Raw genomic sequence first — 14637 nt, 5'->3', positions numbered from 1 at the left:
GTTGTCAGGAGATGAATGCTATCCTATGACAGACGCTGATGGCCGTGACTCAGAGTGTAAAGAAATAACATATGACAACACATACACTACAACAGATATTTGTGTGCTTCAGACTGGCAAGTGGTAATTCAAGCAGCAGGCTATCAGCATGTGGCAGAATCTTGTAGCTTGAAGTGCTAAGTGCAAAGCATCACAGCCTCCTCGGCGGCTGGGGCCCGTGTGTCTTGGAGCGCATCCAAGGCATTTCCATGCTCCTTTTAAAGCAACAGCGGCGTCTAAACGTTGCGTGCGGCTCGAGAGAGAGTGGAGCCTCGATGTGTGAAATAGAAATCCATAATGACTAAGATTGCACACTTGTAGCCCAAGTGAATAGCAAATTATCTTGCGGAATATTTCAAGAGCGCTAAAGCTGCCTAAATATAATAATAAGCTTTATCTTACCCCCCTGAGCGCTACGAGACCAGGAGAAGTGTCTATGGCAGGTAGATAAAGGTCAGCCGTGGATTACAATTAAGAAATACAACGCAGCTCTTTATCTTATTCTTTTAGGTCTACGCATATTTGTATATAAACAGGGGAGACCGCCTGTGCTCATTGACACGTGTGGTTGAAATACATGCCTAATTATGTACAACCGGAAGGATAAAAATATCAGCTGGAGTTGTTTTTCATTGCCACACGGACATCCTTCAGATGGAACCTGAATGCGAAAGATAGCAATTCCCTAATACAGTCTTATTATCTCACAGAAACTGTGGGAACATTTGAACAATGCAGAGGAGCCGTGAAAAAAGCCCTGAGACTAAGGTTAGGATTGGCGGCTGACATATTAACAGAGCCATCCTGGAGAGAGTACGATTTGAGATTTCGGCATGCTATTATCTGGTCAGGGATGAGGTTAGGCACGCTCCCAGATTTAGTTCGCCTTCTAAGCTAATACATACAAATCTCTGCTTGCAGACATGCATATTTAGATTTGTAGTCCAGCGGTCCAATAATAATTGGTACTCTACCATGCAAAAATGAGTCTGATAGCATGCCTTTCCAACCTTTTAGCTACTTTAGCTTCTGTTGGTTCCACTTTGTTTTTGGAAATTGTATTTTCGGCATTGACTGTGTTGTGTGCTAAGGTATAGTGACACAAGATCCAGGATACAATACAGCAGATGGAGTAACCAAAGCATATTTAGTTAAGAAAACAGAAATAAAAGTGAACAATGGAATACTATTGAGTAAGCTATTTCCCTTTCAACTCTCTAGACACTAAACATATGGGGTCATTACTAATGATTTTCGAAATTTGAAAGACTCACGTTTAATGATACTCCATATCAACGGAAACAGAAGCTCAACATTTTCATTTAGCAAAACTGTCTAATAATAAGACTGTCCTTCATGCTCATGGCAACCAATCACAGCCAGCTTTTATTTTTCAAGCTGCTGAGGTAAAATGAAGGCTATGCTGTGATTGGTTGCTATGGGCAACAAGGACATTCTTATGGGGGTCTCACATGAACGAATTCTAATTGCGGAATCTGTGATTGCCATCCTCGCGGACTTTCCGCGGAAAAACGCAGGCATTCAAAGGCATGTAGTTATAATTTTTCCTTCACACTCGTGGATACGAATTGCATATTCCACGAGCGGATGAAAAATCGTAGCATGCTGTATTTTATCGCAGTCTTCTTCCATTGAAGTCAATGGAGGCGTCCGACCTTCAGTCCATATGCAATTAACATTGCATATAGGCTATGGGTACTCTCGTCATCGCTAAGCGACGTGTGAGCTTGCCTTACTGTTAGACAGTTTTGCTAAATGAGGCACAAAAAAATTTGTACTGCCAAAGTTGTTGCTAGGGGGATACGAGAAAAATTGGCTGCCAATGAAAACAGGAGAGCGTTTTGTGTCCCTGTTTCTCACGTCTAGTCTGTTGTTCATGAGCAATGTCCAATTTTAAAGAAAAAGGTTGGATCTGTAAGCGAAAATCAACCGACTGTCCACCAGTAAGCATGGAAATAGCGTAATGTGTCCGTGCAAATTTCACACGAAGTCCTCAGAAATCCACCATCAAAGCAAGAAGAGAATTGGGCATCCCGCAACCGACTGTATGGCAGATTCTGGATAAACATTTGCAACATTATCTTTACTGATTGCAATTCTTACAGGCCTTGAAAGCAGACAACAAAACAAGGCGACGTTCTTTCTGTAAAGCCCCATTTACACTGATAGATGATCGCTCAAAAGTCGCTCAAACGATAGTTTGAGTGACAGTTTTGAGCAATCATCTTTGCATACTTTATAGTAGCTAATTAGCTACTATAGAATCTGCAAGCAGAGCAGGAGACAGCCACAACCACTAATAGAAGAATACAGCTGCTTTGCATAAACAAACAGCTGTATTCTTCTCCTTTCTGACTGTCAGTGTCCCCGCTGTGAACTCACAGCAGGACACAGGGTCAGAGAATCTTATCAGCACAGCCAGCTAATAACAGCCTGCTCCACTAATAACAGCTGATCGCTCAATTCTAGCAAGCTAGAAGTCAGCGATCAGCGACTCATGGACAAAAGCAGCATGATGTCATTGCATATAGACAGAACGAGAATCGCTCAAAAGACGGTTTTGAGTGATTCTCGTTGTGTCTTAATGGGCTTTAAGAGGATACAAACACTAATGGTTTTATGGAATCTTTAGTGTTGATGTAGCTGTATACACACAGCTCCCTACGCAGTTAAAATTACCCTTCTTTATATCAGGGCATCTTTCAATCACACACGGTAAAGTGAGCATGTTAAGCTTCATTGTATTAAAATTGGGCACAATTTTTGGTGCATACGGTGATTCTGGTGTATTTTTTGGTGTATCTTTCCATTCATCTGGATTGTAATGTTAACCCCTTGGGCTGAGTCCTTTACAAATATGCTGGCTCAATCATGCTACACTGGCTGTTATGGCCAAGTGATATGCAATATATTTTTCTGTAACCCTACCTTTTTCATAAGCATGTTCGCCTATGAACAATGAAGAGAACTCTAATCACAGTTTAATGACTTGGGCTATATGCTGCTTAGATTGGTTTTAATGTTAACCTCTATCAATTCCCAATCATTGCTCTACAGACCTGTATAAAGGGTCAAGCATTGACTTGAAGAAATGCTGCCATCCAATACGTGGTGCTGCAGAAGTATTGTTCCATCTCCCTTATTTGCATATTACCCAGAGGAGCATGGATGGCCTTATTCACCTTCTTGATGCTCTCCCTAAGAAGAGATGTTACCCCTCCCAACCTCTATCATCATTATATCCCCAAAATTCTCATTACTCCGTGTATCATTTGTCTGTAAATGAATGCTTATGGTCACAGGAAGTCTTATGCCTGCTATAGTGGCCCATGATCTCCTGACTGTGCCAATGCATACTGTGTCTTGCTTCACCCTAGCGGTAGCATTTATATAGGTCACAGGCTTCACACGTCTTATGTGTTTTCTCTAGAATTCTTTTTCTCTATAATAAATATGAATATCAGGAATTTTTGGTCTCTGTAGTTCTTGTGGTTCTTCCCTACGTGTTGCCATCGCATTTTCTCCAGCAGCTTACTAGCTAAGGTTATAAAAAGGAAATCCATCTGTATTCTTATGTCTTCACACCATGTGTTTGCACCTTGTCGAAAGGTACTGCTGTTTTTGTTTTTGTCAAATTTACAGTTAAAATGGGATGCAATAGAATACAAAAATGATGCAGGTTCATATAGTTATGTTTTGTTTTATTAAAGGTATCTTTTTTTTCTATTGGCAAGAAAAAAATACACTAAAAACCCACAAAGTACCTTTAAACAGGATACAAAAATGTGGTGTGAGAATGCGATTCCACAGGGTCACCATGATATGGACACTGTCCTAGGGGGTCATCCATGAGTAGCAATCGGTGGCTGAGAGTGACGTTGATCAGCATGGTCGGTAGGCATTTGCACTCTCAAGAGTAACAGCACCCAATGAAATGATTTTACCCTTTTTGATTACCTTTTTTTTACAGTGGGAAAGAAAAGGTGGTCGGAGCAACTACTCAGTCTTCCAAAAGCACAGTCTGAAATCCAATTGGTTGCTTTGAGTAAATCCTCCAGTTTTTCCTTGTATTACTTTTTCTAACTTTTTCTCTAGCGTGTTTAATTGAACTAAACTTGCAGTTAAAGATGTATTATTGTTTTTTTTATTTCTACAAAAATCTAGAACATTTTGAATTATCATGTTAAGACAATAGTCTTTTGGGAGGATACTTTTTAGGATCCTGTATACAGTAGCTGCCACTGGTACTTATTGGATAATACAAGGTTAATTATAGCTGGGGCCTCTTTTAGATTATTCTGCATAGTCCCCATCATTGCTGCGTCTTCAGTCACTTGTTCTTTTTACTTTACTGTCGTGTTGGAAGCTATTCTATAGTAATTAAAGGTGGTCTCATTTTATGCTACTTTTCTCTATCAGCAAATTTATGACACCTTTCCTCGATCATTTCTTTAAAAACACCGCTCTCAGCACAGATATGCAAGAATAGTTGAAGCATTTTTTATACTTCCCAAACAGTTAGGGGAGCAGTTATGCTGAAATAAAAAGCTGCTAATTAGTTTATAATTACACTAATTACAGCCATTCAGAAGAGTCAGTAGGTACTATGGTGATGTGAGTTGTGTACCGTTATAATTTACCTTATGTAGGTTATCAGCTTGTAATGTTCACATATATGTAAGCTTTAGGCCTCATTTAGATGGATGTACTGCAGCCACATTTCAGAATTCCATATTTTGGCTGCAAGTCCTAGCTCGACCTTCGGTCTATCAATATGAATGAAGAGCATCATTTCACTGCAAATTTGCCATTGTGGAAAGTCGGCATCTAATACAACCCGTGTAAAGTTACCTGTTAAGGTTGTGCGTCTGGGACCTGTGGTTCTACAGGTTTCCACAGCTTCACAGGTAGGGGTTAATTGAGCTGTCTGAGTGTGGTATTTTCCACCTGCCAATCCCCCTCATCTGTGGCAGATAAATACCAGCAACTCTTGTGAGAGACTGCTGGTCATTATGCATCACTATTTATCTCTGTGTTAATCCCACTCAGAGCTGATTGTGTGGATGCATGCTTTTCTGTAGTGTCTCTTTCTCCTTCCCTGAAGATGGTCTGGACACCCACTGTCCCTCCCCTCCCTGTGGTTTCTGGGGTGCATGCACCCGCAGGTTTCTCCCTATCCCTTTACAGCTGTGGCCTCCAGATGTCTGATGGCATATGTGTGTGTCAGATGGGTGATGCCTGACACTGATCCCTGTATCTCAGCATGGTGGCTGACTCTCTTTCCCCGTGGAGTGAGGACACTTGGATTAGCTCTGGTTTTCCATCTTTATGCATGTGAGCTCTGAGTGGCGTTCCTGTTATATGTTGTATACACAACCTGGTATGTTGATGTGAACAGTGATGTGTTTTGTATATCTGTGCAAGTGCCCGGACGTGCTTAATGTGCAGTCCTATTCTGTGTGGTTTGCATTACTCTGTATGTTGGTGTGAACAGCGACATGCAAGTAGCCAGACATATGCTCTATGGGCAGTCCTGTTCTGTGTATTGTGTGTGTGAATAGTGTCATGTCCCATGTGTTTTGTGCATCTCTCCAGGTTCATAATCAGGGATAGCCAGGTCATTAGAAGAAGACAGTGGGGCCAACCTTATCGGGGCAATCACCCTGCTTTTAGGCAGGAGTTCCCCACTTTCCCTAATTAGTAAGGGACAGGGGTCCTTCCTCTATCTTAGCCTGGAGAAGTGCAATTGGTCCTTGCAATTACTTTAAGTGTAGTTGCAGTTTTAAATAGGACACCATCTTGCGTTCGTATTAAGGCATGGCGCTTTAGTGCGCCGAGCTGACGTAACAGTACCCTTATTGGTTGTCGCTTTTGAATCAGCTTCCCAGACACTGATAGTAAAACTGTAATTTGTCAGGATGTTGAAGCATATACATAGTAAAAATTTCTAGACTATTAATTAAAGGGTTTTTCTGAAAACCAAACTTTTTGCCAAAATTCGGCAAATTGGCTGAACTTTTGAAAAGTTTGCTCATCACTAGCAGTATTGTTTACAGTGAAGTTGAAATAGGTTGGTACAGAGGATTGTTTTGTTTGTACCTACACTCACAAAAATCCCAGGCAAAATAATGTTATTGTCAATTCCATTAACACATTACTATGACATATATATATATATGTATATGATACATGTTTCCAGCTGCATGTGCGAAAATGTAGCACCTAGCCACTGCGGTAACACACACATCCTAATTGGGACTGCAACTCTGATTTATTACCTATTTTATTTTCCCAGGTGGCTTTCCAATCTCGACTCTGCGACAGCACAAAGATCACGGAGTATCACCCGACTAGTGTGCGGTACATGAGTCAGATAGATGAAGTGGATTCTGATTCTGGGGATGATACCACAATATTATTCTCTATGCCATCTATGACATTAAGGAACAAAGAGCCGTGATGATATTTTTGTATTGTGCTCCATGAAGAGCTAAAGGATTGCACCAATCTGCATTTACTATCTGGAGGGAAAATTGCAGAAGGCGAAAGGCAACCTTGGACTCACTGATTAAGGAGCTGTCATCCTTCATTATTAATACTACATAGTTAATATTTAATGCTGTATAACCGGAGCTCCTGACTGCAGCACAGCCACGAGACACGCTGGGGTCATACCAACTGCAAATCTCAAGGCAGGATATTTGGTGGCTTTACAACTGCCACCTGATAAAGCCGGGATACCCATGCCCAGTGCAAGCATATGTGTGCATGTAACAAGACATTCCCATTGTGGGGCTCACATGGATAACAAAGGCAACAGTGTTAAGCTTTGTCTCATGCTGAGATTTTGATATTCAGGTATTCAGCTTTCCACTATTAAGCAGTTTTATATAGATCATCTTATTAGAAGTGGGCAGGCCCCTTAAATGAGACCATATTGGCATATAGCTAAGGCATGTACAATAGCAATTTCTATAATATAGGTCATGTAGAAACGCCAGCACAGAAGATAGATAGGTTTTGCCCGTGGCAAACAAATGCTTTGCAGAAATTGTAATTTGGTTGCCCTGGACATTACCACTGTTACACCTTAATGACTATTTCCTAGAATTTTACATATACTCATTGGGCCTCATGTATCAAAACTGAGAGTAAACTGTGGCATTGTTTCTCATAGCAAGTAAGATGGCGGTAATATGCTGCACCGTCACCCATTTTTTACCGCAAATTGGCTACATAGTTTTCACAGGAGAAACACATTAATAACACTTGTTTCAACCATAAAAACCAAAGATATGCGCATCAGAAAAACGAAAAAATTTATAGCAAAAAGCGTGTGGTTTCGCCATGTGTTTTTATTTACCAAGGTGGAATACTGGCACTTATGAATACAAGAACTACTTCTTGAACGGCCATTGTTAATACCTTCCCATTCTTTGTATCAGCCCCCATTCTAGAAGACCAAGCATGTCCTTCCAGGTCATCTAGCCTACCTGTATAGTAATTACTCTAGGTCCAGTTAGTCTTATATACTCTTTGTGTCTACATTTAATGTCCTATATGTAGTTTTTTGGGGAAAAAATGTATATTTTGCTTTAATAAAATAAGAAGAATGGAAACCTTTGTAAGAGCTGCCATGATTTGTTCTACCGTATGATGTAGATGTGACACGGGAAGTGATCCCTGGCCACGCTACAGAGGCGCTGCATCTCAAGGTCTCTGAAAGGCAGATTGTTTGATCAGGTTATTCATAGGCAAACCACATCATCAGCAATAAGGCTTTTCAGAAAGGTCATTTGCATATCTGCTTCACGCGGAAGATTTTACAGAACATGCGGCATTGTTTTATCTGATATAATCAGTCTTAAACTAACCTTCCAAAATTCATATTGTACAATCTGAAATATCAGGAGCCTCTGATCATGCAATGTGATTGGCTCCAGAACGTTAGCGTTACACATGACCTCACTGCATTGAAGAAGTTGTGTAACCCCTTAAGGACCAGGCTCTTTTGGTCCAAAAGGACCAGACACTTTTTAGGGATTTTACCGATGTGGTGGTTTTACGGCCCTATTTTTTATTTCTTCAGGTACCAAAATTATTTTCCCTGCGTTTTTATTTTTCTATGACACACAGGGCTATTTTTTAATATATTTTTTACAATTTTTTTTCTGTTTTTTAGTTTATTAAATTTATAGTTATTTATTTTTAAAATTTGCATATTTACGCTAAAATAAAATACAGGAATGGTTTCATCATTTTGTTTTGGACGTTTTGATATATAATTTGTATAGCCTCGGATTACAGGGAGCATATGGAGACTGTTTTGGTTGGTGTCGGCAGTGAATCGGTTTTTTAATGTATATATTTTTATTTTATTCTGTATTTTTTTTACTTATTTTTGCAAGTAGTTTTTTAACATCTATGCCCTCATGATGTCATATAACACCTCTGGGGGTCATTCACATTGTCTTTTTTTTTCATTTTAATTTCACACTTTTCCACTGTAGCTGGGGCATCCAAAGGGGCCCAAGTTACAGGGGAAACATCCCCCTCTAGTGACAGAGCTGATCTGAGTCTGCTAGGTCCCTGCAGCTCTGCCGTGGCAGGGAACACCTGGTGGTCACGTGACACGTTTGCTTTCTCTATTCACTACATAGCGCTCATTGAACACTGTATAATCTGCAAGAGAGAATGCTTCTGCCTTCTTCTTCGGGTCCTCAGCTGTAACTAACAACTGAGGATCCAACCTGCTGCTGTTACATTGCAAGAGGTTTAATCCCATGCCATATTTTTACCATTGGCCAGGATTCAAGCCAGGACCAAGTGCCGTAAATTTATGGTGCTTGGTCCTTAAGGGGTTAAAGAGATTTTGTCATTAAAACAAAACTCCATCTCCCAGCTGGGCCCTGCTTAAAATACCAAACAAGGGTATACTTACCTACCCTGCAGCACCAGGATGCAGCTGACAGGCGTCAGTGACTCCTGGATAGACATGCCAGGTGGAAGCATGTGACCACTCCGGCCACTTGTTAATAAAACTAGACATATACTGTATGTTTGTCTGCGGATCTGAGGGGTATCTGGGCAGTCTGTCTGCCAACTGTCTTCTCGCATCGTGGGATGGAAGCATTGAAATGGTAGGATTGTGTTAACCTGTCCTATCCTTTGTTTTAACAGGAGTTGTCCAAGTTAAAACGTATTAATAACATAATAATGAGCCCATACACATCTCACCCCTCCCCACCAGTCCCCCGATCTCCTTGCTGATGTAATGTTTACAGGCTGCAGTCAGTTTGTGCCATCACATTCTAAGGCTGCTGCAGCCAATGACAGAGCCCAGTGATCACCAGTGAGCTCTGTCATTGGCTGCAGCAGTCTGTTTATGTGCATGTTGCTGTGGGAGTCTTTACATGTAGCTGAATAATTATGTAGCTATCTTATTTCCGGTTTCTTCCATAGTGGCAGCATATTCCATAGCATTGTATTGAGATTATCTTCAGGCATTAATTCCCCTTTTTCAGACTCAAATACACAAGGGTTAAGGTCTTAGGAAGCCAGTTAATATATCAGTATATTTTTTTGAGTGTTGTAAAAAAAAAGTACCCAACCACAAAAACCTACACAAACGTGGGCAGAATACTCCATATGTTGCCCTTAGATGGAGTCAGACCCACTGTGCTCTCCCCTTCATGATCAGCTTTGGTTTCTGACGCACCAAAAAATCTGAGCCCTTTAATATGATGATTATCTCTAAAGCAGGGCACCGTTAGTCCAGTATTAGGACAACCATACTTTTTTTCCCTTATATGAATATATTAGCAAGTATAAAGTACTTGCTATGAAATTGGACAACTGCTCTGGGAGATTGAGGCAGCAGGCAGACATAGCTGCTTTATGCATAGATACATGAAAGCAATGTGGCCTCTTTCACATGGGCGACAGTGCTTCCAAAATATATAGAGAGAGGTCAGCAGCAAAAACAATGGGTCAATCCACACATATCTGGAATTGGTATGAATACCATATGCACGCTATTCAAAATGGGTTTGGACCACAACTCACAAAATGTTCCCAAGTACGGTAGTAAAGGGTATAGCAGCAATTCAAGCTAAAGAAAGACCTGTTGGTCGAAACTTCGCTACTACTTGTGTTTTATGGAGGAATAAAGTCTTTTTCTACTTGAAGATCTTGCATCTTGGATTGCTGCTGTACCCTTTACTACATGGCCGACAGTGCTATTGCCACGGGAAAATCGCAGCGATATCGTATCAGTGTTCCACGCAATATCACTGCATTTCTCGCAGCAATATCACGATTTTGTATCGCTACAAAGTCACAAGACTCTAGCACTCTTTTGCTAGGATTTTCGCGGGGGGGGAGGGGGGGCTTGAAATATAAGCCCTACCCCAAAAATAAGTCCTGGCTGTATAGAAAAAAACCCAAACATCGCACAACTCCTCATGTTCCCGGCAGACTTACTTGTAGTTTTCCCTCAGCGCTTCCTGGTCAGGAGTTTGAAAAACCACACCTCCAGGAAGCGCTGGCTGTGATTGGTTCTCGAATACTGCAGCTCAGTGAATCCGCTGGGGCAAAGCTAAGTGCCGCATTTTCATGCGATGCAGCACATAGGAGGGCTCCATAGGGAAACATGGGCTCCACAAAACCTCACAAATTATTATTTTTTCTCGCGATTTAATAGGCTAAAAAAGATCGCTAATGTAAAGGAACCCATTGGAAAGCATGGGCTTCTCACACATGGGATTTGTAGCGCTGTTGCATCGCGAGAAAATCGTGCAATTTTGTCCCTGTGTGAAACCCACCTAAATGGACATTTAAGGAGTTTTCCAGCCTTTAAAAAACTGATAACCTATTCTCAGGATAGGCCATAAATATCTGATCAGTGGAGGTCCGCCACTCTTGATCCTTATCGATTAGCCGACTGAAGGGCCGCGGTGCTCATGTTGTAGCCTCTTTTATGTCTGCATCTGAGCACGATCATGTCATTGCTCAGAACGCTGTATTATTTATAGCTGCCATTCTGAGTACTACAGGCTTGTCCCATAAGACTGTAATACTCAGATTGGCCACTAATGTGGCATTCTGAGTATGACTAGGTTCATGCTCAGATGTAAACAATGAAGAGGCTGCAGCGACTCAGCTGATCGTGGGAATCCTGAGTGGCAGACCCCCATTGATCCGATATAGATGGCTCATCCTGAGGAAAGGCCAGTAATTTGTACAGGGTGGGTAACCAATTTAACCAATCGGCAGCAGTTTAACGGTAGAGTTGGTGGCTGCCAACTATTGTGTGCTGCAGCCTCAGTGAGTAGGAGGACAAGCAAAGATTTACCTAACGCAGTATTAATGGAATTGTAGAATCTTAAATCGCATTTTTCCTGCTACCAGTCTTGGTTGACTTAATTGCACTGAACAATCAGTTAAGGAGCCAAATTTTTCTATTATGAAAAGTGCTTTGTTGATGTATGTGGAAATGCTTCTTTTTCTCTCCTTAGTTTTTATGTCCTCATGCCCCGAGGAAAGTGTTCTTTGCCAATAAAAAAAAAATGTAAAATTCACACATTTTTGTCATTTTCTTGATTTGGAGCTTTGGTTTATTATACTGGGATAAACCTTCAGTGACATCAAGCAGGTTGAAATCTGTGAGTGAATTCACATACATTACATTGCTGGAGGATTCTGGTAAAATGGATGATGTGATTCCCAACACGACTACCTTCATGAGAACCCATCAGTGACACAAACACCATAATAATTCGAGTGAGCCATTTACCTATGTTTTTACCTATTTTTTTACATGTAAATAGATCCATAATTGTGTTGTTGATGGATTTCATAATCTATGTAGAGACAAAACAGTAGTTCCTATTGTCGCCCCTGATTTATATCCTGGTCATGGACTGTTTGGCCCCAGTCCTAAGAGCCAATGATTCCATAAAAAAGGATGTAAATGACGTGAAGTCTGAAGTGCACATTTTCAGTAGGAAAGTTGAACAACCACAGATAAGTTTTTCATTTAAATGGGCAACTTCCCACATAGTCCAGACCAATTTGGAAAACCTACTGTAACCTACTGTATTAGAGTGCAATGGGAAATTCTTCTGACCCTTTCCCATTTGTAACATTTTGTTAGTTGTGGCCTTGTGCAAATTTAAAAACTAACATTTTGCAGTGACATAAGTATTCACACCCTGTACTCTGTAGTTAGTTGTAGCATCTTTGGAAACAATTACAGCCTCCAGTCTTCTTGGGTATGATGCCACAAGGCTTACACACCTGGATTTAGGGATTTTCTGCCATTCTTCTCTTGAGATCCTCCTAAGCTCTGTCCTGTTGGATTGGGGCTAAACGATGCCCGACACTCACCCCGCGTGTCCTCGCTCCCGTTCTGTTACAAGGGAGCTAGTATCGCTGGCTCGTTCACAGAGTGGCCAGCAGTGGAGTGGGGAGGCTGCAGCATAAACGATGGATGATGAACTGATCGCTCATCGTTGAGTGTAAATAGCAGCCGTTTAGTATTGAACAGCCGCTATGTTAAGTCAATGGAGAGGGGCAGGGGAGGGTGAGGAGAGAAATCTCCGGCATGCGGCAGCATGGGAGCTAGCGTGTGGGCACAAGTGTCGGGCATTGTTTTCCCGACGCGCGTCCCGTAAAAATTGGGCTTAAAAGCCACCACTGTGTTGTCTTTGGCTGTGTGCTTAGGGAATGAGATTTTTTAAATCTCATTCACTTTGCTGCTCCTGCAAATAATGCAGATTTCCTCTGCACGGAAAATCCACCCCATGTGGTGCTAATATGCCGGCGTCAGCCAATTAGAACCCGGCGCAGGGTTAACCAATCACAGCCATTCAATGACATCATTAAATGGTTGTAATTGGTTAACCTAGCGCCGGCTTTCATTGGCTGACGCCGGAACTGGCTAGCCAATCAGAACATTATCTTTGCTGGAGTTGGGGAATTCAAGCCCCGCTTCCAGAAAGAAATGCTCTGCCGGCACGGAGGACATCGCAACCGCCTGCAGAAGCGATGGGGACCCACAAGCGCACTGGAACACCGATAGTGGATGAGTATTGGTGTTTCTTTTTTTAGGTTTAGTGTAGTGTAGTTAGGGTTTATTTTAGTGTACATTTTTTTTCCAGAATTTTCAGTGAGAAGTAGGGGGTGTGTCTTAGTATATGTGGGTTGGGGGGAACTATTACTACTGACGGGGTTACTACTATTGCTGATGGGGGGGTTACTACTATTGCTGAGGGGGGTTAATATTGCTGGGGGGGTTAATATTGCTGAGGGGGATTACTATTATTGTGGTGTTAATATTATTACTGAGGGGGGTTAATATTATTGTGGGGGTCGCTATTTCTACTGGGGCCACTGTGGGGGGGGGGGGTCGCTATTTCTACTGGGTCCACTGTGTCAAGTGATGCAGCAGCCAGCGAGGCTGCGATCACTAGAGGCCACCGGGTGACGGGAGGTCAAATAATATGTCGTAATAAGCTATGCCCTTTTTTTTTTACCATTGCTGGTATTATTTTGTGACAAAGGTGGCAACCCTAGCTCCACCCCCTTGCTGAAGTGGGGCCTAGATCCTGCTGCAGAGCCCCGCCGCCTCATGGAATTCCTTCTAGGCCAGCTCTCTCCCCCAGCGGGTGTTGTGGAAAAGAACCGACCTGAAGGGTCTTGAGAAGGTCTCCTCGGGCGACAGCGAACCCTTTTGCAAAACTTTTGGACTTAACCACGCTGTAGCACGTGCTATCCTCGGTCTTCTCTCCCAGGCCCTCAGTGTAATGGTCAGATTTTTGACGATCATTCTCTGTAGCCATCCAGCACCCCGAATTGACGCAGCAGTGCAGAACTGCTTGATCACGGCATCCACGTCCATTGGTACGTTTTTTTTTCACAGCTCCTGACTTGCTCCCTTTCACGATGCGATATCCTCACGACTCATGTAACCAACAGTTCTTCACGCAGTATTTTTGCTCTGCCCCTTCCTTCGCAATAGCTCCATCTTTTCCTCGCTCCAACTCTACCTTTTTCTCTGACGTCAACCTTCCATCCACTTCCCTGTTAACCCTGTCATGCCCGGGCCTCTGCCTGTGGCCTTGTGGGCTTTGCTCCGGCCCTCACTGGAGTGATAGTCAGGTGGTAGTTTCTGGAATGGCTATCAAGCGATTATGCGCCCAACAGTCATCCTGTGTTAAAGGGTCCTTTACAACTTAATGCACCTTACATCTGTACATCCATAGATACAGGCTGGTGACCGGCTCATACAGCTTTATGTTTAGTACCCTATTTATCTAAAAGATGACAGTTTTCTGGCTATTACACTGCATACTGAGGGAAGTCAATCAGGGTGCCTGGACGCGGCCAGCAGCACCTCATGAATAACCTGTTAGTTTCCTAAAAGCACTGCGCCATACATCATTCCATAAGTAACGGACCGCTGAAATCTGCATGTTTGTCACTAATTTTATGGTGCCCTCAGAGCAGCATAAAGTAACTTTAGGCTAGTTTCACATGAGCAATCGCAATTTTCTTGCAACAAAATCGCAGCAAAAT

The 14637-nt window shown here is 42.2% G+C and overlaps 1 protein-coding gene across 1 annotated transcript in view; it reads left to right on the top strand.

Annotated features, from left to right (window-relative positions):
• Positions 1–7679, top strand: part of LOC136625606 (uncharacterized) — a 532926-nt gene extending 525247 nt beyond the window's left edge. Inside the window, exon 14 of the mRNA XM_066599945.1 lies at positions 6356–7679. Within this exon, the coding sequence (XP_066456042.1) occupies positions 6356–6520 (165 nt within the window). The 3' untranslated portion in view covers positions 6521–7679. The remainder of the gene's footprint in view (positions 1–6355) is intronic.
• Positions 7680–14637: the final 6958 nt, after the last annotated feature.

This window comes from Eleutherodactylus coqui, chromosome 4 (assembly GCF_035609145.1).
Source record: "Eleutherodactylus coqui strain aEleCoq1 chromosome 4, aEleCoq1.hap1, whole genome shotgun sequence".
Classification (NCBI taxonomy): Eukaryota; Metazoa; Chordata; class Amphibia; order Anura; family Eleutherodactylidae; genus Eleutherodactylus; species Eleutherodactylus coqui.
Note: the sequence above shows the minus strand (reverse complement) of the source record. Positions and strands in the feature narration are given on the sequence as shown.